The sequence below is a fragment of the Maniola hyperantus genome, chromosome 11, assembly GCF_902806685.2.
Source record: "Maniola hyperantus chromosome 11, iAphHyp1.2, whole genome shotgun sequence".
Lineage (NCBI taxonomy): Eukaryota > Metazoa > Arthropoda > Insecta > Lepidoptera > Nymphalidae > Maniola > Maniola hyperantus.
The window spans coordinates 8,614,319-8,640,193 of NC_048546.1; the positions used below are offsets into that span (position 1 = coordinate 8,614,319).

At 35.8% G+C, this 25,875-nt stretch overlaps 4 protein-coding genes across 5 annotated transcripts in view; 3 read left to right on the forward strand and 1 right to left on the reverse strand.

The window, feature by feature from the left end:
• The first annotated feature begins 620 nt into the window (after positions 1-620).
• LOC117986290 (uncharacterized) lies at positions 621-11,165 on the forward strand. Its single transcript, XM_034973119.2, has 5 exons — positions 621-826; positions 5,170-5,401; positions 6,343-6,467; positions 9,491-9,622; positions 10,972-11,165. Exons 1-5 carry the CDS (start codon positions 724-726, stop codon positions 11,163-11,165), a joined length of 786 nt encoding a protein of 261 aa, XP_034829010.1. The 5' UTR covers positions 621-723.
• LOC117986694 (organic cation transporter protein-like) overlaps positions 2,064-25,875 on the forward strand; it is a 109,899-nt gene continuing 86,087 nt past the window's right edge. Inside the window, exon 1 of the mRNA XM_069501755.1 lies at positions 2,064-2,070. The gene's annotated coding sequence lies outside the window, so the exon portion shown is untranslated. The remainder of the gene's footprint in view (positions 2,071-25,875) is intronic.
• Positions 11,247-12,493, reverse strand: RfC38 (replication factor C subunit RfC38). Its single transcript, XM_034973118.2, has one exon. The coding sequence runs from the start codon at positions 12,402-12,404 to the stop codon at positions 11,346-11,348; it is 1,059 nt and encodes a 352-aa protein (XP_034829009.1). The 5' UTR covers positions 12,405-12,493; the 3' UTR covers positions 11,247-11,345.
• LOC117986288 (beta-secretase 1-like) overlaps positions 13,399-25,875 on the forward strand; it is a 121,593-nt gene continuing 109,116 nt past the window's right edge. Inside the window, exons 1-9 of one of the 2 annotated variants that reach the window (XR_011237297.1) lie at positions 13,399-13,718; positions 13,973-14,092; positions 14,905-15,057; positions 15,516-15,690; positions 16,509-16,768; positions 16,980-17,054; positions 17,891-17,998; positions 18,536-18,670; positions 19,130-24,429. Coding sequence is in view for 1 of the 2 variants with exons in the window: in XM_034973117.2 (XP_034829008.1) it covers positions 13,566-13,718; positions 13,973-14,092; positions 14,905-15,057; positions 15,516-15,690; positions 16,509-16,768; positions 16,980-17,054; positions 17,891-17,998; positions 18,536-18,670; positions 19,130-19,441 (1,491 nt within the window). In the remaining variant the exon portion in view is untranslated. Of the gene's footprint in view, positions 13,719-13,972; positions 14,093-14,904; positions 15,058-15,515; positions 15,691-16,508; positions 16,769-16,979; positions 17,055-17,890; positions 17,999-18,535; positions 18,671-19,129; positions 24,986-25,875 lie in introns of those variants that run through there. The other variant, XM_034973117.2, reaches the window with a different exon arrangement.

Sequence of the window (25,875 nt, forward strand, 5' to 3'; positions counted from 1 at the left end):
CGTACATTTGTCATCTAGTCGTAGAATTTGTAAGGGCCAACGCAGATGGAGTGGAGAGGATTCAAGTTATTGAGAGCCGTTTCATCTGATACCAAGTACGATACATTTACCTGAATTCTTATTTTTTCATGGCATATTTTACCATTTTTTACCACTGTGGATTTGTCATGACGTCACTATGACACAGAACGCTAAGACGAAGACCACACCAGCCCATTGGCAAAATCTGCCTTAACGCTACAGTGGAACATTTATAAATGTAGGTACATACAAACATACTATTAGGAGCTTAAGTTAGCAGACCGCGACTTCGTCCGCGTGGATTTAGGTTTTTAGAAATCTCATTGGAATTTTCTGAAATAAAAAGTAGCCAATGGACTAAGTATTTACTCTCCACGTCTATAGACGTATAATATATATATAGATAATAGATATATTATCCATACGAAATATCACGTCGATCCATTGCTTCGTTGCGATGTTACTGAAGGACCTTGGACATACCTACCAACAAACAAAAACTTTTGTATTTATAATATGGGTAGTGATAGGTCCCATTTTGTTTTTAACATAGTCACAACCACGGTGGTTACAACGTTGTACGGAACCCCGTGCCCATAGTTCTGTTAAGTCTTTCTTTTTTAACAAAAATAAAAGGTCAGTGTGTATAAAAGTGGTGCGAACAACCGGTCTTTTTTCTTGGTTCTTATTAGTATCGGCAAGATGTTACTCAATTGCATACGACTTTTTGTGTGTGTGTTTTGTGTGATTTATTACGCACAGTTTTGTGTCGGTCAATATGTTAATTTTGGAAATATTGACACGAGTAAGTCTTTTTCTCCTTTTTTATAATTATGTGTCAAAAAACGTAATACTTTAAATTTTAGCGCTTTTGTTTTATTAATATTTAATGGGACAATTTATTATGTAATTTAATATCGATATTAGTATAACACAAAAAAATTCTTACACGTATGAAATAATCTTCTTTTTTGGTTTAAAAATATAGAATTTCATAATTTTTTATTCATGTTTAATAAAATTCTTATTAATATTACTTTGTTATTATTTTATATATGTACCTATATATAAAACAATTTCATATCAACTTCATAAAAAACGGTGCGATTGTGATACCAATACTAAGTAATTTTAAAAAAAATATTTTAACTCACCATTTTAATTTAAGTAAAACCATGCTGAAATTAACTACACCCTACACCTATAATAATTATTAGCTAATTTATTCTATTTTTAATTATATTTATTGTTCAAAGGGAATTATTTCACACAGACCTATTAATTTTTCTGATTTTAGAAAATATTTCAAACTTTTTAGTTAATAAGGCGTAGTCCGCGTAAGTTTATGAGAATATTGTACATAATGTATTTTGTGTGCGTTTAATTAATTTAATTGTAACCTGCCTGTTTTTACTCTTTCTGGATTATTAACTTTTTTCATAGTTAGAAAAATAATTGTAGAATTTAAGAATACTTTACACTATTTGGTGACTACCAAGGTACTCTTAATATTATGTGGACTTTTTCAAAGCAAACCCGAGTTTCAAAATGTAAATGTAATTATATATGCAATCCAATACCTTAGTTGACACTAGTAACGTATAAAATCATTAATTATTTAATATTGTATACATAAATTGTTGATGAAGTAATAAAGTACATAAATCATATTTATATCAGGGTATACCTACTGTAGACCAATGTGATCTTTGAACCGCAATCGTTATGAAAATTCGCCAAAGAACTATGTACCTATGAAGTTTTCAGTACCGTGTACTTACCTACCTAATTTCAGTACAAAAATACACATACATGTTCATATTGTAACTTATATCATTGTAATTCGCAAACAGATATCTTTACAGTATTGATTCGAACCAAACACATCGAATATTATTGTCTCTCACTAAATGCTATAGCTTCGTGCTTAATTCAACTAAATATTGTAGTACTGGTACTTCATCATCATCATCATCATGATCATACCCATATCCGGCTCACCACAGTACAGAGTACAGCTGGTCTCCTCTCAGAGTGACCACAATGCAGGTTTCATCAGAATGTTTTCCTTCACCGTTAAAGGAGGATATAAAATAAGTATGGCCCTCGACCAACCAAATCTTTAAAGTTGAAAGTAACAGCAAAAATGTTATCATTAACTCTGCCATTCTTAGGGTCTAAACACAAATGTTCAGTTCAGGTCGACAATACTTAGCCGAACTTTATGTAGTGACTGTAGCATAAAATTCATTCATTTACCTAAATTCAAATCTGTACTTTGTGATCTAAGTATACATATCTACTATAAAAGATAAAGGGACTGTATGAGATATCAACGTAACAGCTAAACCGCTGAACCTGGTCATTTAAGATTTGGCATGTAGGTTTTCTCAATATCGTAAAGTAAAAAATCCAAAAATCCCCCTAAACGAAGCTGGGACGGTTCGAGTTATTTATTCAATAAAACAGCTAGGAAACGTGCTTTTATCATTTTTTCTGAATGGGATTTGGGGTAAGTAAAAGATCGCAATGGCGATCATGCAATTTATCGTATCAATCATTCTAGGGCAAGTTACACGATATACCTACTATATACCTACCTACTGTACTGAAGTAGCTTTCTATCATTATTCATGTGGATGTTGGAGATGGATTCATGCTACATCTCGTACCCGTGCTGTATGACCGGATCATAGACAAAAGGTCTATGGAACGGATATGGTGTTAAATAATTGGAAAAATCTTAGTCTCCTAACATTTTTAGTCCAGTTAAATGTGAAGGTACCCCGATGAGTGCACTAATTTATTGCGTACCAACAACGACCGTCTGCATAAAATGAAAGGTTATGGCCATAGAGCATCATTTAAAAGTTAGAACGCTCATTTCAAAATAAGTCAATCTTCATAATCTTAGATTAAGAAATGAAGAATTTGGTTATGAAATCTTGTTTGAAACCTCTTTCACTAACTTTGACCATGTATACCGTTTAACTACAATCATGATTCGTGGTGCTAAAATACGTTTCTACTCGTAAAAAATATTCTACTACTTATTTATCAACACTACAAGCATTTTATACCTAGGTTATTTAAACAGTGTAGAGTAAGTTATAAAGACGCGATGGCCATTCTACCTAGTAGGTGCGTATCTCATTATTAACAACAAACTTTTTCCTAGATACACTACTATATAGGTACCTAATACTATATAGATACCTACAAAAACATTTGATCATCGTAGCAGTAAAAAACGGCAATTACATTTTATACTTATCGTATCTCTGCAAATAATCTCTATAGATATATTTTTTCCCCATATAATTTTTTTTATTGAAGTACGAGTACATTGACCTTTATGATCATATCTATCGCACAATAGTACGAGACAGTCGAGATGGCAATCGGGGTATAAGGCGGGGAAGACGCCCCACACCCGCACGTCACCTGTGCTATCCCGCACCGAAGCGCGGAGGCTGTATGGGTGTGCGGGGCGTTCCTGTCGCGTACTATACGTATACCTACTTATACCTTAGTCCATATTATATAATTCTGTGGTTACGGTCAAATGTCGAATCTAAATATATAAATTAAGTGAGGTATAAAGTAATTGAACCTTTTAATTGAGGTAGGTATATTACCATATCTACATTATACAGTCAGAAGTACCTAAGCCTAATCATCGACAGGAAAATCAAATATGTTTAGCCATTTATCACTAATGAAATTTAATGCATATTTATGTAAATTAGCTTAAATGTAAAACATTTTATGGGCTCTCCGTGATATTAACATGTAATTAAATTAGGGACAGAAGTCATAATATTAATTTATATCACACCAGCTGACGATATTATAAAAGATAAAGCTACTGTAGGAATGTAGGTTCGGCGCAGCGCAGCAATGCAAAATGATGTGAAAGACATCTTTGCCGCTTTATTTATCTTTTGAGTTTTGAATTTTGATAGCTAAGCTTTTGTTATTTTGCACTGAATCTTGCATGCGTATTTAAGTACATATTTTCTCTTAATTTATTTACATATCTCATTGCTATCATATTTTTAACCAGCTTATGCCCGCGACTTCGACCGCGTGGACTATACAAATTTCAAACCCCTCTTTTTTACCCTATACCGTTGAATAATGTTATAGTTCATAATAGCTATCTGCATGCAAAATTTCAGCCCAATCCGTCCAGTAGTTTGAGCTGTGCGTTGACAGATCAGTCAGTCAGTCAGTCACCTTTTCCTTTTATATATTGAGACAAAAGTTTACAAAAATAACAGAAATAACGAAAAATAGAATAATAGAGACAACAAACAATAAAATAACAAAAACAAACAAAAAATAAAATAACAAACCAGAATAAATTACCAGAAACAACAGAAAAACAATGTAACAGCAACATAAAAAAACATTAATAAAAAATATGATACAATGGGTCCCATTAGCAGCGGGGTAGGACCCAAGCTGCCAGTGGTCAGGGCTCCAGAGATGAGGAGCCTCCTCACAATGCGTGCCGTCTCAAGAACCACTGCCTTCTCTATCTTGCCCTTGTTTCTTAAGATGTTGGTCGAAAGTATTCGCAATAAGACTATGGACTGATAGTACTGATACGACCACGATACGACTATCAGTACAGTAATGAATCGTTGTGTCAACAATCCACATGTCAATACTTGGACTTGGTGAGCCAGTCACCATACCAAACAGAGACAATTTAGAAATTATAAATTCCCAAATTGCCCCTGCCCTCTGCCCCTGTCGAAAATCGAACCTGGGACGACGTGACCACTGTGCCAGGGAGGTCGTCAAAATTCATCATGAGTTAAACGCTTTCCATTATATTTAGCAACAACTAGTCATTGACCTGATCCATACCGTTAAGCCCAATGATCTCTTCGCAGCTATCGCCACATTTAAGTAGGTATAGGCCTAAACATTAAGCCTAAACTAATGTGAGTGTGTGTAAAGTCAAAGATTTCCCACGGGATTTTTAAAAACATAATTCCACACGGACGAAGTCGCGGGCATCAGCTAATTTTGAATAAATCATTTGACTTTGACTTTGACTTTGAAAACCGTAAAAGAAATATAATAATTACTTAGGTACAAAAATTATACTCATACAGTACAATTTTTTTCAACCAGCTACAAGCCCGCCCTTGCCATTCCCAGCTTGCCAAGCCGACGATCTCGAATGTCTTCGACGGGGCCTACGGACTTTTTTCTTCCTCATGAACTCGGGATACATGGGGATGCAGCCCGTGGATCCTATGATACTTAACAGCCTAACGGTCGCTCTTCCAGAAGAGCAACTGTCATTTTTAATGAGGCGCATCAATGTCACCGGTGCAAAATGGACGAAACTAGCAGAAAGGAAGTAAGTTTAACATGTTCGCTCTACGCTATTTATACAAAGTTTTTACATAGTTCATAACTTTTAGGTAGGTAAATAACTAAATTATCTACAGCAGTAGCATGTAGACTGACGAATTAGCTTTTAGATATGCATGGGAAAATGAACAATGTCCCTAGACGACCATTTGAGTGCTCAGTTTGCCAAATTACACGTAAACGCAAGCGTAAAAGATTTGTTTAAGGATCAAAAACTTAAATAAAATTCTCACTCGCCCGAGCACGGGCTTATTCAGTTTATAGGTACCTATATAGTATGTTTTTAAGATACCAGGTACCTATTTGTAATGAGCTTTTAAAAAAATCACCTAGGCTAATTATTATACTTACCAACTAAAAAAGTTTAGGTAAGTTATCCAAATTTACACTTTATTTATACAAATTTAAATTTACAGAAACTGGTAGCTTTCAAGGCTTTCAATTCTTTAAGAAAATTGTATTTCAAAACTAAATCTATCATTTCAACTTTAAAGTTCTGCAAGTATAATTACATTAAAAGTTAAATTATCTACTCAAGTTTATAATACGTCTACACGCAACTTTATCTCTAAACATAAGAATTTCCTGTTAGGTTCTCCCTGATTTGGCTTGCTTTACAATGAGTCATCAAAATAGGTACCTAATTCACACAGCGAGTTAATTTAGAACGAACATTTACGTAAACTCCTGCATTGAGATTAGCATAAGTAATATTTTGTGATAAGTGCGTTTGAGAAATTATCAAATCTACTTGTAGAGGTTGGAAACCATTAGGGCTGCCTAATATGTATATTTAAAATTATATGAATATTTTCTGTAAGATTAGTTGGAACAGGTGTTTTTCACAGAAGCGTTATGTGGGCTGGTTATTCGAGCCTTGTCCTTTGTCAGACAGGTCAACTAATCATGAATTTTCTCATTTTCAAGATTTAACTTACCGAACGGAAAGAATGGCGTCCGCTTCATAAACAACCTGCACGTCACTGGAGAAATTACTATGATGACGGCAGCAAGAATTGATCCTTTCTTCGCGCATATTACAATGGATATACGTAAGTTATTAATCTAATCGAACCTCCCAAATTTCAAAGCCTAAAGGTTTTGGAAATCTATCTTGAATCATATTAATTTTGTCAGCTAATTCGGTATGCGGATTAGGAGTATATTTTGAGGAACTATAAAAAATATTGGGACAAAACTTCTCCTGCGTTATTTATTATCAGTCGATGCGTATATAAGTACAAAATATGTCTCTGATATACCTATATCACAGACAGCGTCAATTTTAAAAATTCGTACGCGCGACTATCATCAGCGTATGAAAATTTAGACCTAAGAATTTTGTGGTCTGCTTAAAGTAGTACCTACCTTCAGGAACATAGTACCCAAATAAGTACATATCTAAATTTTGATAAAATATCAACGTCATGTTATAATATTGTTAACCTATCCAAACAACAACTAAGGTAGTCACGTATTCCCAGTAGGCTACTTCAACAAAGGTTTTGAATTAAATTATAAACCTAGGGCTTGGCTATCCAGTTTTAGTACAGAGGGATTACAATTTAATGTCCACTGATCCGCTGGTTCCTTAAGAAACAACACAGATTATCATAATTTTACACTCAAAGTTAAGGAATTTAGTGGATGTTCGTGATATTAACCAGGCTCTCTCAAACCTAGGATAGGTAAAATGGAGAAACTCAACATAATTAGATGGAATGATAATATTATTACCTAGGCACTATATTTTATCTTTAGGTAAAATAGGCACTAAAGAATGAACAAATCTTCTCTACTTTAGGTTGAAGGCTTACTTGTAGGTAGGTAGGTATAGCTATATATATATATTACCTGAAAATCGTGTGTGAATTTTTCGTTCAGCTGGTCTTACAAAGTATCTAAGGAAATAAGCTTAATATACCTTTAATTATAAGTTAGGCTTAATGGTAGCTAGTATAGAGTATAATTTAGGTATCTAGGTAAGTGCCTATCTTCTACGGCGAGCTACGTAAATCCCCCAGGCCCAACGTCCTACCTTAAAAAAATTGGAATCCACCTTTAATTGAACTAGTTTTACCTGTCATTGTACTGTGGAGCAAGTCGTCCAATTTCCTTATGGGATGTTTTTTTGTGTAAGGCCATGCAGATAATAATCACTCGCGTGAATACCAACTACTTTTAAAATGTTTCATCTTGAAAGTTGTTTCAGAATAACTTGATGTGTGGAATTCCATCAGAGTCGGAAATGACGATTTGACAATAAATATTAAAGTAGGTAGGTAGTAGCAACCTACCTGTCCTGTGTAGAATGTTATTTTGAAGAGATTCAACGAGTTGCACTATTATTTACATTACCTACCACAAGAGGTACCTATCGAAATGGCAATCGGGGTATGAGGCAGGGGGACGCCCCGCACACCCACACGTCACCTGCGCTCACCCGCACCGGGTTAGCGCAGGGGTTGTGCGGGGCGTTCTCTACCCGATTGCCATCTCGACCTGTCTGTCTGTCTGTTAGAAATATTATTATCGCTCGTTATGGCTGTGCGGTTCTTAGTGAAATGCTAACTTTAGTTTTTACCTTTATAAAATCTAGATTCTAGTCCATCATGATAAAACTTTCGCTTGGCTGTTGAATCAAGGATTAGATGGAAGAGGTACACCTATTTAGCTGAAATAGAAACCGTTTAGGTTAGGCAAAGCGCGACGTTAGCGACGCGCAACTCAAACTGAATGCGCGCATACTCGTGTACGATTACATTATACTGACTGACTACCTCCCTGGCGCAGTGGTGAGCCCTGTGGACTTATTAGATGCACGTCCTGGGTTCGATTCCTGGCAGGGGAAGTTTCTTCATCATCATCACCATCAGCAACCGATAGATGTCCACTGCTGGACATAGGTCCGGCGTATATGAGGCGGGGGACGCCCTACACACCCCCACGTCACCCGCGCTCGCCCGCATCGGGTTAGCGCGGGGGCTGTGCGGGTGTGCCCTCCCCGATTGCCATTTCAACCTGTCGCGTAGGTAGGTACTACCTAATACACAAAGTAGGGTAGCTAGTTTTACTAAAATTCAGTAACAACTTAATCCTTACATTAACTTAACATCTTCATATACCGATGCTAGAATTAGTCATAATCAAAAGCTGGTTTATTATAATATTTTAGTCAAACGACTTGACCTAGCAACTTACCTAGCTCATACATTTACTTCCACACCCAAAAATAGTATCAGGGTTATATTGTGTAGGCAACTATTTAGGTATTTTATGTTTGCACACATAATTATTATTAACTCTGTGACTCTGTTAGGTAAGGGTATAGTACGCGACAGGTCGAAATAGCAATCGGGGAGAGAACGCTCCGCACACCCGCAAAGCCCCCTCGCTAACCCGGTGCGGGCGAGCGCGGGTACCGTGCGGGTGTGCGCGGCGTCCCCCGCTTCATACCCCGATTGCCATCTCAACCTATCGCGGACTATGGGTACCAATGACTTCTATGTATTAGAAGTCATTGGTATAGGTACACAATTATTTTAGCACGTAATTTGAATACATGTGCTAAGAAAACGACTATAGTGGTCGCAATATCGCGCTACACACGGGGCAATGACACGTCTTTTGTTGTTTGCTTCACAACAATAGAAGTCTTATTGCCCCGCGTGCAGCGAGATGAGGTAGTGAGGCGGTATGCGTAAGATTAGCAATTTCTTTATTACCTACAGTTTTCATACTTTATGCAAACAACATAATAATATCTGATAGTAATCAATGATAATACGTAGCCTGATTATACAGATTAATGTTAGGTAGTGTAGAAAAACATCATAAGGAAACCCGCATTCAGAAATTTCTTCATAATGTTCTGTATGAAGTCTGCCCATCCGTACTTGACCAGCGTGGTGGACTATGGCCTAAATCCATAGAGATAGATCATAAAAATTGTTATCAGAACTCAGTGCCTAAACCCTTCACATTCTGAGAGACTCACGGTCATTAGTGGCCCGATGCAGCGATGGGTTGATGATGATGATGAATGATGATGACCTAATTGTTCTTTCTGTTTCAGAGGACGTGGAAAGTAATGTAACTTACACGTGGGCAGGACAGCGAGGCTTCGACAACAAAGATTACATCTTTGTTGGCCCTGAGAGGGTAGCTGTAAGGAACTCGCGGACGCCATTTTTCTTTGTACAGCCAAGTAAGAAATTACATACAGTACGCGGCAGTAAATAATTACATCGACCTTTAAAATGAGATAGTGGTTTTGTAGAGTATTGTCTCTGTCGTTGAGACTCACAAAACGTCACATAGAGAACGAGTGACAAAGACAACACTCTACAAAGCCGATATCTGATTCTAAAGGTCGATGTACATTATTTTCTGCTGCGTCTTATACTGGCATATTAGGTACAGAACTAATATGCCAGTATAAGATAAAACAAATCATTTTAGACTGTGAGGCCAGTTGTTTATACACGGCACCGCACTGTCACACAACATATATTGCGGTACGCTTGGCAAGGCATCGCCAAGGTCTGCACCCGTACGTACTTAATCAAAATTCCACGGATACGTACAAAGCGATTTGCCTCCTCATTTCAATTCGAACCTCTAGGATATGGAACACCCTTCCACCCACCCACCCACCAGTTTTCCCATCCAGTTTTAATAACTTAATAACTTCAAGTCAAGAGGCAAGTCTTCTAAGCAAGCGCGCTTTATCTTAGGCTGCATCATCACTTGCCACCAGGTTCAATTGCAGCCAAGCGCTAGTCTATATAAAAAAGCATCAGTAGCGTGGCGCGATAGTAACGTGTCCAATACTACAACGAATCAAACCCGGGAACACTTACAAACCCTAAACACTGCCCTAGGGTGGTCATCCAAGTTGTATTGTACAAGAATCCGTATTCCGTAGGAAAACGGTCACACCGATCCTTACCGACGTCGCGTGCAGTTCCTATACTTATAGTAGGTAATACAAAATGCGAATCGTACATACGTCTGCGTCCCGTCCTGCCGTGTAGTCACCGCGCGCAATTTGCAAAAAAAAACAAAGGAGGCTCTAAGGGGGCGTGATTGTATTTTCTAGTCAATTTCAACCGGGTGCTAAAATAAAAAGTTTCAGTTGGTATCAAAGTATGGAAGTCCCTAGAAAAAACTTAGTCCAGTAAACGTCTATTGGTTGAGGTTGATGATGATGGTATTAACAAAACCACCACACCTCCAGTTTGCAGATGTGCTCTGAGACCTATGTGCAATACACACCTTTGGACTGGAAGCATGTGTTTTTGTGCCATACAACTCTACTTCATTAACTTTGACATATGGTTGAAATAATTTAAAAACAAAACATGGATGGAGAAAAATAAAAGAGCACTGCTTCTATACCAAAATAAATACAGCCATTTTTATCAATAAGTCCCTATGCTTCAGTTCCAGAGCCCACTTTACTCTGTCAAAGTGTTGCAACTATTTTAGAAAAATAAGCACTTCTGCATTTTTTGCTATTTTGCATTATTTACGGAAAATTTCTTTTATTTTCAGCTGCGCAAGAGGATGCACCAATGATTGAACAGGTTCTGCAGGCGAGACCTACAGTACTCGAACACTTGTCTAACGAAATAACAATAGCTTTAATGCATTCTGTTGTAGATAACTTTAGACTGTTTGCTAGTAAGGTTCCAGCTAAGAACTATTATTTATATGCAGACAATAGTAATAATAACATTAGTAATTAAATAGTATTACAGGTTATAAAATTGTTTTATTGAATCTATTAATATTTAATAGGTTCTATACTGTCAAGAAAAAAACCAATCTAAGTATAAAGATAATTTTAATTAATATCACTGCTTATTACTAAAATTTTGACAAGTTTCAAATTGTCTCTGAAAATTCAATATTGAAATGAAAATTTTTCACATTAAAGATTCTTCAACAAACTTTTTATATATAGCCATGAATTTTGCAACAAAAGCTTCAATATGAAATATGGGTTTGTTTCCGAGCCTCATTCTGTGTTCATACTGGGCTGCATAGCTAGCCACTTCACATTTCATCATCATATCACAATTCTGCACTAGCTCTTTTAACAGTCCAGCAAAAATCATATCGGGTGGAACTCCATGTATTATTAGTTCATATAGTTTTAGTCGCACTTCACCAAGTTTTTTAGGAGACTGTTCTGATAGAATTAAAGCTGCTGTACTCCTTATAAAAGTTTGCCAATCGGGCTCTGGGATCTTCTGATCAGGCGTGAAAGGATATTGCTGTGCCTTGCATGCCTCACACATCAATAAAGCGCGACGCAAATTTCTGTCAGCGCATTTTGCAATACGCATACCTAGTTCTGTGGGTAAATTTAAACCTTCTTTCTTACACACTGCATGTAACACATTGGTGATTTCAGCTTCCGTAGGCGCTGGGACTCTTATTGTTAAGCACCGGGACCTGATCGCGGGAATGACGCGAGATATAGAGTTGGCTATAAGAATCAAACGACATGTAGTCACATATTTCTCCATAGTACGACGTAAAGCATGCTGGGCGTCCTTCGTCAAGTCGTCGACCTCGTTCAGTATAACAACTTTAAATTCACGTTGACCAGAAGAGTCGATTTGATGTGTCTGAGCCACATTCTTTACTAGATCCATAATAACAACACGGTCGTGTATGCCGACATCGGTTGGATTAACCTCAATGTGATAGTTGCTACTTACGGTCATGATTTCTATTTTCTTATTGGAGGGTGTAGTAAAATGCATTGTTTCTTGTCTCAAACGTTCCGCACCGGAGCCATACAGTTCTCTAAGCAAGCACATAATCCGTGTTTTCTTACCGGCGCCTGAAGGACCGTAAACAAGGAGGTGAGGAAAATCACTTTGCTGCACGAGACTTTTTAACCTTATGGCTTGGTCTTTGTGATAATCTAACTTCATTAAATCTCTAGGCCGATGTTTATCAACCCAAAGACTCATTATTATCTAGTTATCAAAGAAATTATCACTAATCAAAATAACAAAAGTTCAGTCAGAAGATCAACAATGGAGCAAGAGCAAATTGACCCTTTTATTTCTGGTCGGTGCAAATTGACATTGACATTAATGAAAAATTTGAAATACGCGCCAAAACCTCAGGCCAAAACCATAGTCATGCCCATAGGTCATGCCTTACCTTACATACAGTCGTCACGGGTAACATTGTAACTCAGTTAAAATAATGGCATAAAAAACCTCAGAGCTTATGTACGACGTCGACAAGACTCTTTTGGCACTTGAATGACATTGATAGGGGGCATATAGTTGTATAGTTGTAGAACAAAGGCTGCCAGCAATTTTTCTTATGTGAAAACAAGTTAATAACTCATGAGAAATACAATTACGCCACGAATTCTCAAAGTTTGTTTCGCAACTAAAGTTGCATGCCTTGTATGTATGTCAGTTGTATGTATTCTTGAAAAAAACCAGTTACACGATAAGGGACAAAAAATAGGTTAGCTGCATCTCTGTTTATCACATTAGTAACTTAATCTGTGCTCTCTTTTTAGTGTGAATGAGAAAGCAAACGTTCCTGTATCTACCTTTATTACTCTATCTACGGAACAAAAATATTATGTATGGTCTGTGACAAAACCATAGACCAGTGGCCCTACCGCGGTTGTTTGACAGCTACAATGTCACGATCGCAATCATCTCTGATTGGTAAATGCTCGCTCACTATTGGCCACAATGCATTGTTGCAACAAGAATCGCACATATTCAGCCAATCAGAACAATTGAGACTGTAATAATCATTGATGCAGGTTTTAGACAATCGCCCTACAGTAATCTGTAGTGTTGCACATTTCAGGTCGGTGTGTTGCACAAAGAGTATGTGTTGCACACTGCCAATGTAAAAAGTACTCTGTGCTCGCGATATAGTATTAGTACTCTATTTCCATAATGTAAGTAAGGTGGTAAAAAGTACTCTGTGCACACTGCACACTGCACATCAAGAGTTGCAATTTGCATTTTGCAGTCAATGGAAGCCACAAAAATCATTAAAATGAAAAGTTTTATGTGTTAGGAACTTCGATTCAATGTAACAACATATTAATTATTTACTTCAACAAATCAATTTCACGTTATCTCAATATAGGTATGTTCTCAGAGCCCATAATGCTTGTAACAAGTTTGGGTTATTTTTTTCTGCTTGTTATTATATCGACAACATCTTGTGAAGAATTTAACCTATATGGAGAAGCAGGACAGGCTTATGCCCTCGAAATTGATGTTGGCCATCCACAACAAAAGGTACATTTTGTAATTTCAATACTTAGGTATTCGGTCAGTAACCTCAATGCTTACTTCTTACTTTAGCAATATTTTTGGACTTTAATTTAGTAGTTGCGAGCTTAGTAAAGAAAAAATTTTGTCATAAAATAAGAGCTCTATATTCCTGAAATAAAAAAATACCCACTTATTTTATTAAAAAACTAAATACCTAGGTACTAAATAAAGCAGGATAGTATGTACTGTAGGTATATCAAAATTATCTTATTTTACAGCTTAGCGTATTAGTGGATACTGGAAGCACAACATTGGCAATTGCTTCTTATGCAAGGAAAGATAGTAATAAATACTTCCGTTCTGAAAACTCTACAAGTATTTACAACAGCGAAAAAGAGGTTGGTGTTATTGAATTAATCCATACTTCCATACTTTAGTACCTTTATTATAAATGCGAAGTGTGTTTGTTTGTTGGTTTATTGGTTTGTTGGTGTGTTGGTTTGTCCTTCAATCACGTCGCAACGGTGCAACGGATTGACGTGATTTTTTGCATGGGTATAGATAAAGACCTGAGTGACATAGGCTACTTTTTATCCTGGAAAATCAAAGAGTTCTCACGAGATTTTTAAACTAATTCCACGCGGATGAAGTCGCGGGCATCAGCTAGTAATATTATAAATGTGAAAGTGTGTCTGTCTGTCTGTCTGCTAGCTTTTCACAGCCCATCTGTTTAACCAATTTCAATGAAATTTGGTACAGAGATAGCTTGCATCCCGGGGAAGAATATAGGCTACCTTTGATCCCGGAAAATCAAAGAGTTCCCACAGGAATTTAAAAACTTAAATCAAAGTTGCAGGCATCATCTAGTAGACTATAGTACAGTATTATTCTTGAGCTTGTAAAGGTCCTGTGCCTGATCTCTCTCTGCTCATGTCAGATTTCCGTAATTTTATTTTATATATAAATATACCTAGGTACATATATATTTTATTCAGATTATGACATTTAAAATTAGAATTAAGTATCACATTTATTTCATAATCCTAATCTGTAGGATAACACTTTTGTGATAATTTTTACTGCCCTTCTGTAAAGTCACTGTAGATTTTACATTGTTGATTGAGTGTGGTGAAATCTTATTCATCAGCAAAAGTTTAAATATGCATAGTTCTTAGCTTTTTAACAGACTTAAAAAAGATGCGTATTTTAGGTGCAGGCAAAATATTCCCAAGGAACCTGGGTTGGACATTTGGTGTCAGATTTTGTTAAGTTTCCTTCTTTGGCAACAGTTCCTGAAGTAAGATGTGACATTGCACTTATAACAAAGAGTCATAAGTTTTTCATGAATGGCTCAGGTTGGCAGGTATGCAAAGTTTTATAAGAAATATACAGTTAAACTTTGACATTGAAAGATATCATAAACTCTTTGTTGTATACAGCATGTATACAGTGTTTTTTAATAACATAATAATTGTATCTAATAATAATAATAAATAAATTCTTTATTAAGGCAATAGAGGCCCATATTTTGTTAGTATAGACAATGCGTAAAAAACTATGTTAGTTTATTTTGTTAGATAGACAATGCTTAAAAACTATGTTAGTATAATCATTTTATTTTTGCAACTAATAATAATGGTCCCTGTGAAACATGATATCAATACAATATTTAGAATTTACCTGTGAATTTAGTTTAGATAGCTGATACTTCTATCTGAAAAAGATCTGAGTTACATTCAAGTCACACAAAGAAGCATACTTCAAAAATATTTTTTAGGTACATGCAGCATTCGTACAATAGTCCTTAATCGTATGTTTCAGGGACTCCTGGGTTTAGCATACTTGCCTGTTGGAGCGTGGGGTGAAAATGTAGTTGTAGGCTCTTGGCTTGATTCTGTGGAAAAGGCTTTAAACAAAGCCATGTCCTTCCAACTCAAATTATGTGGAGTCAAGAGCTCTACAAATGCTACACATTATGGAAAATTTGAGATGCTTGGTAATTATTATCTTTAATTTTAAATTGTAATAGAGAAAAATTTGAGCTAGATTATTGATTGGTGATTGATGGCTAGATAATGCTCTAGTAGAGAAACTCTAAACATAGCTCTCTCCATCGTGAGTCCATCGCCCGCTGAGTGACTCTGAGCTTTCTTATGATCAAATCAGAAATGAGGAAATCCGTAGGAGAACTAGAGTAAGTGACATAGCTCAACAGATTGCGACGCTGAAGTGGCAATGGGCAGGGCACATAATTCGAAATCGGTTGATGATAATGATGATGAATGCTCTAGTAATTTATTGTTGAATTGTCAATACGAATATGCCCTAGAAAAACTAAGAAACAGCAAAATGAAATTCAAATAGTAATCATGCAAATGCTCACAAGTCGTAAAATGGGGCGAAACATATTTTACATTGCACACTCATTCGCGTTTCGTTAGAGAAAGTTTAATTTACTTCATATCGTTTTAGAAGAGATACAAGTATATCTCTAAATCTCCCACAATGTGTTTTGAGCATAACTTGATTGAAATAATTGAATAAATTTATAATAGTGGTATGGAACCACTATTATAAATTTGAAAGCATGCCTATTAGTCAGTCACCTTTTCACAGACTATCTGTTTAACCGATTTTGACGAAATTTGGTACAGAGATGGCTTATATCCTGGAAACTGACATAGATTACTTTTTATGCTGTGACATTCAAAGAGTTATGGGATTTTTAAAAATTTAAATCCATGCGGACGAAGTCGTGGGTATCGTCTAGTAAATAATAAGGAAATAATTTAATACATACATACAATGTTTTAGATGACGATACAATATCAACAAATCACAATGTTGCATTCCGTACCCCAATACTTCGTAAACGGTGGTATGAGGTTGGTGTTCTATCGATCAGAGTTATTTCCAAAAGAAACGCATCAATGAACATTGACCGTAATGTTACAAAGGATTCTGGCGATAATCTCGATGTGGATCAAGAAAATTGTGTGAAGCTTAATGAAGAAAAGAGCATTGTTGACAGCGGCACCACAAATATTAGGTTGCCTGATATTTTGTTTAGAGAGGTATGTATTTTAATCTAGTCAATACAAAAATTATTGCAGGAATCAGAAAAACTTTCCACGCGGATGAAGTCGCGGGCATCCTCTAGCATTATATATTGTAAAACCAGTATTCATGACGATGTGTACTTTTATTATAGTGTAACTTGAAATTATTAAATTGGTAAATTAAGGCAGGTGGTGTATAAACATGAATTATATTATTATTTTTCAGGTTGTTAATGAACTCAGAAATGCTGCTCAAACATCAAACATGTTGATTTTAGATGAATTCTGGTACCATGGTGAGGTAATAATTTTTTCAATTTTTTTTTATTAATTTTGAATTACTTTGTATTACTTAAATAAAAGAGATATTTTAGTTAACTTTGCAGCGTTTTAGAAAATACGAGTTACGTCGCATCGGCTTGCAATGTGATTTATTCGATTATTCTTTCTTCTTCATTGCCTCAGCTGTTAAAAAGAGACCTCTGAAAATCAGAACATTGCACTTATGTCCATACTTATTGATTATATTCCTAGCATAAACTTCATACTTATTTTGAGGGCAAAAGGGGAATATAATTTTAAACTTAGTAGGTAACATAATTTCTAGGCGATTACGATACTGGTATCGAACAAAGAAATAAAAAGTCTTCATACGTAACTGATTTCGTAGTAAGACAAAATATTCTTTGTATGTAACTGTGTAACTGGTTACGAACACTGGTTTCGTACGCGGCCGAAACGGTCTATACTAACAAAATATGGGTCTTTGTTACCTTAGTTAATAAATTATTTATTTAAATATGGCTAATATTCTACTTATATAAAATAACTAGCTTATGCCCGCGACTTCGTCCGCGTGGACTACAGAAATTTTAAACCCCTATTTTACACCCTTAAGGTTGATCTTTAACTATGAGATTTTATGATTAATAAATAAATAAAAGTTAAGTAGTTTGAGCTGTACGTTGATAGATCAGTTAGTCAGTCAGTCAGTCTATTGTAAGTTGGTGGCACTATGTCAGAAACCTTCGCGCAAGTTCCAATAACAACTATACAAATTCTCAACTCAATCTGATGACTGATGCCCGAACTCATAGATAACAAACAGAGAAACTATAATGTATAACAAATTTTCAGGCCGCATGCTGGCCGGAGCCTCAGGAGTGGTCGCTGCCTCCAATAGCGATCGACCTCCTGAGCGCTGATGCGGATAATCAATACTTTACCCTCCAGATACCACCACAGGTAAGCACTACTTGTTTTGCGTGTACTATAGTTGTTCCTAGAAGTCGTTATAGCCTTTAGTCGACGCATTTTAAACTGAGGCGTCGAGTTATCTGTCTGTTTCGCTCGCACTTACAGGTCGTATGTAAGTGCGAGCATAACATTTTTTGGAGTCGGTGCCAATGAGGTGCCAATGTGGAGTCACAAAACAATGACGGTTCGTGCGGACAATTGGCACCGGCTCCAAAAAATGTTACTATAGAACTGCAATAACTCTTGTATACATAATATATTGAGTAATAAATTAAATTATTTTTTACTTTTTAGTGTTTGTGGTTATTGAAGTCGGTTTTTATTTATTTTTGAAATTTTTTTTAATTTTATTTTCGCGTTTTTTTTGTGGTAAGTATCATATCAGTAATCGTCAGTACTATCACCTGTCTTCGTTTTTGCTAGCGTTCTGGTTACATCCTGTATTATATAACACCGTAAATTATGTTTTATATATTTTAAAACTCTTATTTGCAGTACTTAATCATTTCTTTAATTATCTTCCAGAACTTCATGCGAGTGGTAACAGCAAGAAACAACAGCGGGGAAGGTGGAAGTGTTTCGGAGTTTTGCTACAAGCTGGGTTTGGAAGCGGGAGGCAAAGAGACTGTACTGGGATACACCGCGATGGAAGGATTGCAGGTAAATACCCCTTCAACTTCTTTTATAGTCGTATTCCTCATTACTGAGAGTCGTGACCACTTTCCATTAATGCTATAATGGTAGGACGTCTCTTGAGATAATAATGCGGTGAGTTCCCAGATCCTTCCACGTACAACTCGACTAAGAGAATGAGATTTGGACTCTTAGGTTCATTTACAGTTATTTTCAGATGTTAGTGATAATGACCGGGACCGACGCGCGACGGCTTAATGTGCTCTCCGAAGCACGGAGGAAACGAAAAGGCCAAAAGTAAGCCCGCAATGCGAATTTTCACCGCGTGATTTCATTCCGCAGAATTGTGTGACAAAGATTTGTATGAAGCCATTCGTGCAAATATATGACAGAATTTTGCGAGAAAAATCGCGCAGTCAAAATTTTCAGTGCGGGCTCGCCCTTGACTGAATGATGTCTATTAAAATACTTTGTTTCTATCCGAAGGTACTGTTCAATAGATCCGCCGGTTGGATAGGCTGGTATCCGTCCGACTGCGGTCCTAACGCGAAAGTCACCGGTCCACACAACGTTTCCACTTCCCTCTTATCCCTTTGCCAACTGACCAAACCCGTGCCGGACGTCGCGGTGTCCATCAAAGCCGCCCAATGGACACTCTGTGCCATATCAATAATCGCCGCGGCTGTATTGATATATTTACTAGCACCCTGTATAAAGATGATGCTCGTTTCTCCGTTACCAATGTCGCAACAAATCTCTTTGTCACAGGCTGCGTTGGTTGAACAGGATACAACGTAATATAATATTTAAAGCAGCTTAATTATAGGCCGCGATTACACCTGTAAGTTTTACTCACCTAAGTAGCTTACGTAATTAATTGACAACAAATTTGCTCATATCCGTGGAATGAAGTTAATATAACGCTCTCTGTTTGGCTCTATCATTTGTATGGGTGTGTAACAGAGAGAGCGATATATTAACTTCATTCCGCGTTATGGATATACTTATAAGACTGTTTACACGAATAAATCTGTCGTAAGTTCATCATGTAAGCTACTTACTTGACTAAAACTTACATGTGTGTCCGTGGTCTACTGCTCGCTCTTCACTTGCGCCGCGACTTTAGCGTGAAACAATGGGATGCGTCCGGAAACCGCGTCTGATTGGTGTGCACAATCATATGGAACGCGACTTGCGAGATACCTGTCGGACGTCCGAGCGCTCAAGGTTACGTCCGCAACTTACGACCGGCAGTTTGCTCAGTTCAGTGTACTATGTATTATCCAGATGTTTATTAGTCCGTCAGCCGCGTTCTATAATTTGTTTCCGTCTTAGCGACGATCCCCGTCCGATGCCAGTTTTAGTTTTAGTTTAGTTTTAGTCTGCGACAAAGATAGTGCGAAAAGGTTTGAAACTATGCGAGTGTAGACTTTAGAGAGACATATTTATTTGTCCGGATACGCGCAGAGATTGCTTTTGCGAATGTAAAGCGAGCTTAACATAATGTGGTTAATTTTGTTTAACATGATTTCTAAACTAAAGTAAAATCACAGGTCTATATTGCTATCCATTTCATAATGCACCCTGCGAAAAAGGATGACACTAGATTTCTAAATCTAGCCAGATCTACCTGTCAATTTAGTTTATAGATTGTGCACAACAGAATTAGTCACAATATCTGCTAATAGTGTCTTTTGTCGAAACGCACCTGTCAATTCTAATAAATTTAAATGAGTTAAAATTAAATTGGCATAGGAATTATTAAAATTACATTTTCTTTAGAGTTAGATGCTAAAAAAATATATCGTTTGTTTTTGGATCATGCTGCTTATTCGGTTGTTTAAATTCAGTGGTTTATAGAAGCAGTGGTATCCTTTTTCTGGTTCCGTAGTAAAACAAGGCAGCATTATAGTTTCGTTCAGTCCATTAGTAGCCATTTTATTCACACACTATTAATAAAGTTGTTTGGTGCAGATATAAAAACTTGTTACCTTGTATATTCACACTAGCTTATGCCCGCGACTTCGTCCGCGTGTACTATAAAAACTTCAAACCCCTATTTTACGCCCTTAGGGGTTGAATTTTCAAAAATCCCTTCTTTTCTTAGCGGATGCCTACGTCATAATAGCTATCTGCATGCCAAATTTCAGCCCAATCCGTCCTTTACTTTTCCTTTTATATATTATGATTTTGCAAAAATATATTTCGGGTTATCATGGAGGAATCCTAAACTTTAGATTTTTGCACAACCAAATAAACAGCATTGTCATCAATTGTGCAGATCTTTATGATTGTGATCTCGAATACCAATTCATGGGTAGCTAACTTGGAACTAGTTTACCAAAAGGATTAAAATAAGATGTTTGAAAGTTTTTGAATTAAATATAATATTTACAAGCCTTTTAAAGACTTGAAAAAATGTGTGAGAGTAGTTTTAGGTTAGAAAAATTAGGGCCGATTTATTATTTCATTCTGAAATCAGAGACACTATATAATGATGTGCGAACTATAGCAGCCGATTTTTTCTAATTATATAAATTTTAAAAAAACGGTTGCTATGTTCAGTCGTAAAACGGTCACATTCGTACGCTTTTTTCATGATATAATTTTAAACGGTACATTGTCAAAAAGTACAAGAAGCTATATTTGTCGAATTGTCGAATAATCACTATTTTTTAAATAAATAAATGCGCTAATGATTTAGTTTAGTCAATGAAATTGATCTTAAAACAAAATAATCGGTTTTCGATACAATGATGATAATGACGTTTTTTGTCATCAATTATGAATTTTGATATTACAACTCGTAAATACAGGATAATTACCTCTAATATGCATATTTGCGTGTTCTTATTCGACGGCAAAAACAAGAACTTATTCGGACACGTGTGTTTCTCACGTGACGGTTTTTTACAACTACCTACCTTGATATTATCATTTGTGTTGCTAGTCTATAATTTGTGACGTACTGTGTAATCTCCAGATTTTTCACTACAGTGATATTTGAACAGTTCAGTAACACCTAAATATTTTGTTAAAGTCGCAAAAATCTGATTATATAAGATATTTTTGTATTAGATAGATTGATCCCTAGGCATATTCTTATGACTTTATTTAGAAATAAATTAAATATAGTGTTAAATGTAGAGTATGGTAGCTAAATTGATCTTGACATTGAATAACAAATAACAGGTATGGCCATAACTATAGCCAAACTGTTATGCTCAAGGCACATCGCGGGCTGGTTAAAGGACGCGACGCTTCTTTCCTAAATAATTATCTCTAACTATGTAATTAAGCAGACAAAAAATTTACGTCCACATCTCGTTTTTTTATATTTTGTAACACAAGTTTTTATATTATGTAGTTGAGATACTTTTTTTTATATTGCTTTACAGTTCAGAAAAGACTTCACTTCACTTCGTCTGCCGCAATGTGTCTTGAGCCTTAGTTTGTAATAAAATGGGTGCCAATATTATTGTGTAAGGTACCGATTTGAAGATCAGCTATATATACGCGCTATATTACGCGACAGGTCGAGATGGCAATCGGGATATGTGGCGCGGGCACGCCTCACACACGCACGTCACTCGCGCTCGCCCGTACCGGATTAGCGCGGCGCTGTGCGGGTGTGCGGGGCGTTGACTCCTCGATTACCATCTCGACCTGTCGCGTAATATAGGTATACAATAAAGCTATACCTAAGATTGAAATCATTTGAATAGGGCACTATTTACATTTTACATACAATTCTCATTGAAATTATAACATTAAAAAATATTTTTATAATATACTTTTCGCGAAAAGTTAGGTATAGTGTTAGCTCTGCCGTTCATAATAGATATTATTGGTATGTAAATCAACCTTCGATAAATAACTGTACAAGATGGACGTGAATAAGTGTCTAGTAAAGTAATATCCTCGTATCCACGATTTACGAGTATATATTTTTCATTTAAGTCTTATACTTTAACATTATTCAATAATTACTTGTGTACTTAAATACTGTGGAAACTCTTTGATTTTCCGGGATAAAAATATGTCACTCTCGTGGTCTTCAAATATGCTCATGCAAAAAATCACGTCGGTCCATTGTGATGTGACTACTATCTAGTGTAATTATTTATCGAAGCATTTAGTATTATTGATTTCTTTAGAAAATATTACCTAGTTATGATAATATTATTTTATATTAAGTTTTATAAAAATTCTCTTTTAATTATTTATTAATACAATTGTTTAGGACATTTAAATGTGATTGAAACATATTGTAAGCTGGGCATTTTCATTTGTGCATCAGTTTCTTATAAAAGTATTATTTATATAATCTTATGAATAATTAAAATTTTTAGATTATTTTATCTTAGTAACTTTTTCCGTTAAATTTTTACCAAAAAAGTATTATTACTGGTTGTCAGCACTGGTGTTTTTAAAGCTGGTAGTGTTCATTGAGTCGCACAAAATTTGGCGAGCGAAAATTATGTATTACTAATGCACGTTTGTAAACTTGTTTGAATAAGTGATATTTAAGTAAGTGATTAGATTATAAAATTATTAATATTATATAAAAGCTCTATACCTAGATGTCGAAATTTCCAAAACCGGATTTTAATTCAGACGTAATTCAATTGACGATGAAACGTGAACACTGAACAGGTTTCAAATTCGATTCTCAAAAAACAGTCAGGACCCTAAAATTTTGGTCAAAAGTAATAATAAATAAAGTAGAAAAGCTAGTATGAAGCCAAATTGGTATTATTTAAAAAAATGTTTTTTTTTCTTAGAAGCTAAATAGTTTTTCTAGTATGGCACCTCAACCTGGCACTATAAAAAAAAATTATCAACTGGCACTTACTACGTTACAAGTCCAAGGAAAGAAAGATGCAGCAAAGAGACGAAGCATGAAATAGGTCACACAACACATTTCGACCCTGCGGCGATGTGTCTTGATCTTGATTATAGGATATATCGGTACAATTGATAATCGAATTTTCTTTAAATGTGTTATTAAGTTGTAAGGTATTTTTCTGCACGTACGATTAACATCTCCATGTAGCAATAATAATATACATAGATCAATCGCTCGATTTGCAGCACGATTTTTAAGGTTAAATGAAACAAGTGTTTTGTGTTCGGAAGGTGTTTGCTTATGTGATTTTTGAGTGTGTGAGACTTAGTAGAATTTTAGGGATTAAGTAGATAAGTAGATAGGTGTTATTAATAAATTATGTATTCGTATTATTTTCTTTACTTATGAACTCATTATTCGCGTGAAATCAGATTATTTTTATAAGATATTATTTTTCAGATTAAGATTCATTTTTTAATTAGTGGTAAATTATTTTGACGATTCAAAAGCACTTCCAAATGTTTATATGAATGAAAATATATATATTTTATTCTATTCATTTATATTGAAATCTACCGTGGAAGCAGAAAGTGTAAATTATCAAATACTTTGATCATATATGTATCAAGTGATACCAAGTCAAGTGATTGTTCTCAAATCTCAATATCATCAAGGTTTTATATGTATTTTGGATACATTACTTTGTAGGTATATTATGAAACTCACTGATCCTAGATCCCTGTAGGTAAGTCTGATTTTGCGTGAATGAAAAATTAATCAGTGTTTTTTCCTGCATTTTTATACAAATGTCTACAGTCCACTCTAGAAGCTTGCCATACATGATCCTTACTAGTATTAATTTAAATAAGACCAAAACTGTGTTAAAATAATTTTTGACTAATAGCACAGATATACCTACAGTAGCCGGCAGGAAAAGGTCGAGATGGTAATTGGCCCAGCACTCCCGCACGTCACCCGCGCTCGCCCGCACCGAGTTAGTGCGGGGCATGTGAGGTTGTGCAGGGCGCTCGCGTCCTGCACAACCTATCTCTCTCAAACTATCTCTTTCTAAAGGTCTATGTACAATATTTCCTGCCAGGTAAGTACTTAGTACGCGACAGGTCGAGGCGACTTTCGGGCAGGAACGCCCCGCACACCCGCACAGCCTCGAGCTAACCCGGTGCGTCCCCCCGCCTCATACCCCGATTGCCATCTCAACCTTTCGCGGACTATACGTACTAATAGGTAGATAATTCAACTATTTATGTAGGTATTTATAAAAATTCACATTGTTTTCAAATTTTAATGCACATATTGAAAAAATTGTACCTACTGACTTAAAATTTGACATAAGTACCTATCAAATTATGGTTAGGAATTTATTTGTGTCGTAAATAATGTGACCAATTAGGCAAAGGGGTTTATAAGATAATTTTGTCGAATATCAGATAAAATCTTATATTTGCAATAAATTATATTGATGCAAAATAATTCGTCTTTTTTTACTGTTTCCCTAGTTCTTTGGCATAGCATTGACACACCTACTTAAAAGTCCTTTAAATGAAAATGAATAAATATAGGTAGGAGTGGCACACTGAAACATCCACATCAAAATGAAATAAGTACCTGCCTACCTACAAAAGTAAAAAATTAATAACTATTATTATCTGTATTAAAAAATTTAAAAAAATATTTTTGTTTAAAAAAATATAACTTGTTTCTACACGTGTATGTATGTTGAAGTCGGGCGAGCTTCACACTTTGAATTTCTATAGTTTCTTTTATTATGCTCGTCCGACTTCATATGTAGGTATATATTTAAAAAAAACCAGCCGAAATGAGAACCTCCTTTTTGAAAGTCGGCTAAAAAGGAACAGCTGACTGACAGCCTAATGGGGTAAAATAGGGGTTTGAAATTTATGTAGTCCACGCGGCCGAAGTCGCGTGCATAAGCTAGTAATTTATAATACACTAGCTGATGCCCGCGACTTCGTCCGCTTGGAATTAAGTTTTTAAAAATTCCGTGGGAACTCTTTGATTTTCCGTGATAAAAAGTAGCCTATGTCACTCTCCAGGTCTTTGGCTATACCCATCCAAAAATCACGTCAATCCGTTGCTCCGTTGCGACGTGATTGCAGGACTGGACAGGATAATAAGGGTACTGATTATGGTAGTTACCTACATTTTAATTTGTTAATGAAACTCAGGGGTTTCCACTAGCACATTCTTGAACAGTTTTAACATTGTAGGTATCTTACTAGATATCTACTTAATTAAATCAACATAGTAATGACTAATGAGAATCTCATTAGTCATTGAGATACTTACTTAGATGATCTACATAGGTAGATAGGTGCCAGAACAAAATCACAGCGGTCTACGA

What these genes read in the sequence shown, in the direction of transcription:
- LOC117986290 (XM_034973119.2), top strand. Translation starts at nt 724, where the DNA reads ATGTTACTCAATTGCATACGACTTTTTGTGTGTGTGTTTTGTGTGATT. An exon ending in ACGAAACTAGCAGAAAGGAA is followed by an intron (nt 5,402 to 6,342) that starts GTAAGTTTAACA and finishes CTCATTTTCAAG; the next exon opens with ATTTAACTTACCGAACGGAA. An exon ending in ATTTTTCTTTGTACAGCCAA is followed by an intron (nt 9,623 to 10,971) that starts GTAAGAAATTAC and finishes TTTTATTTTCAG; the next exon opens with CTGCGCAAGAGGATGCACCA.
- RfC38 (XM_034973118.2), bottom strand. Translation starts at nt 12,404, where the DNA reads ATGAGTCTTTGGGTTGATAAACATCGGCCTAGAGATTTAATGAAGTTA.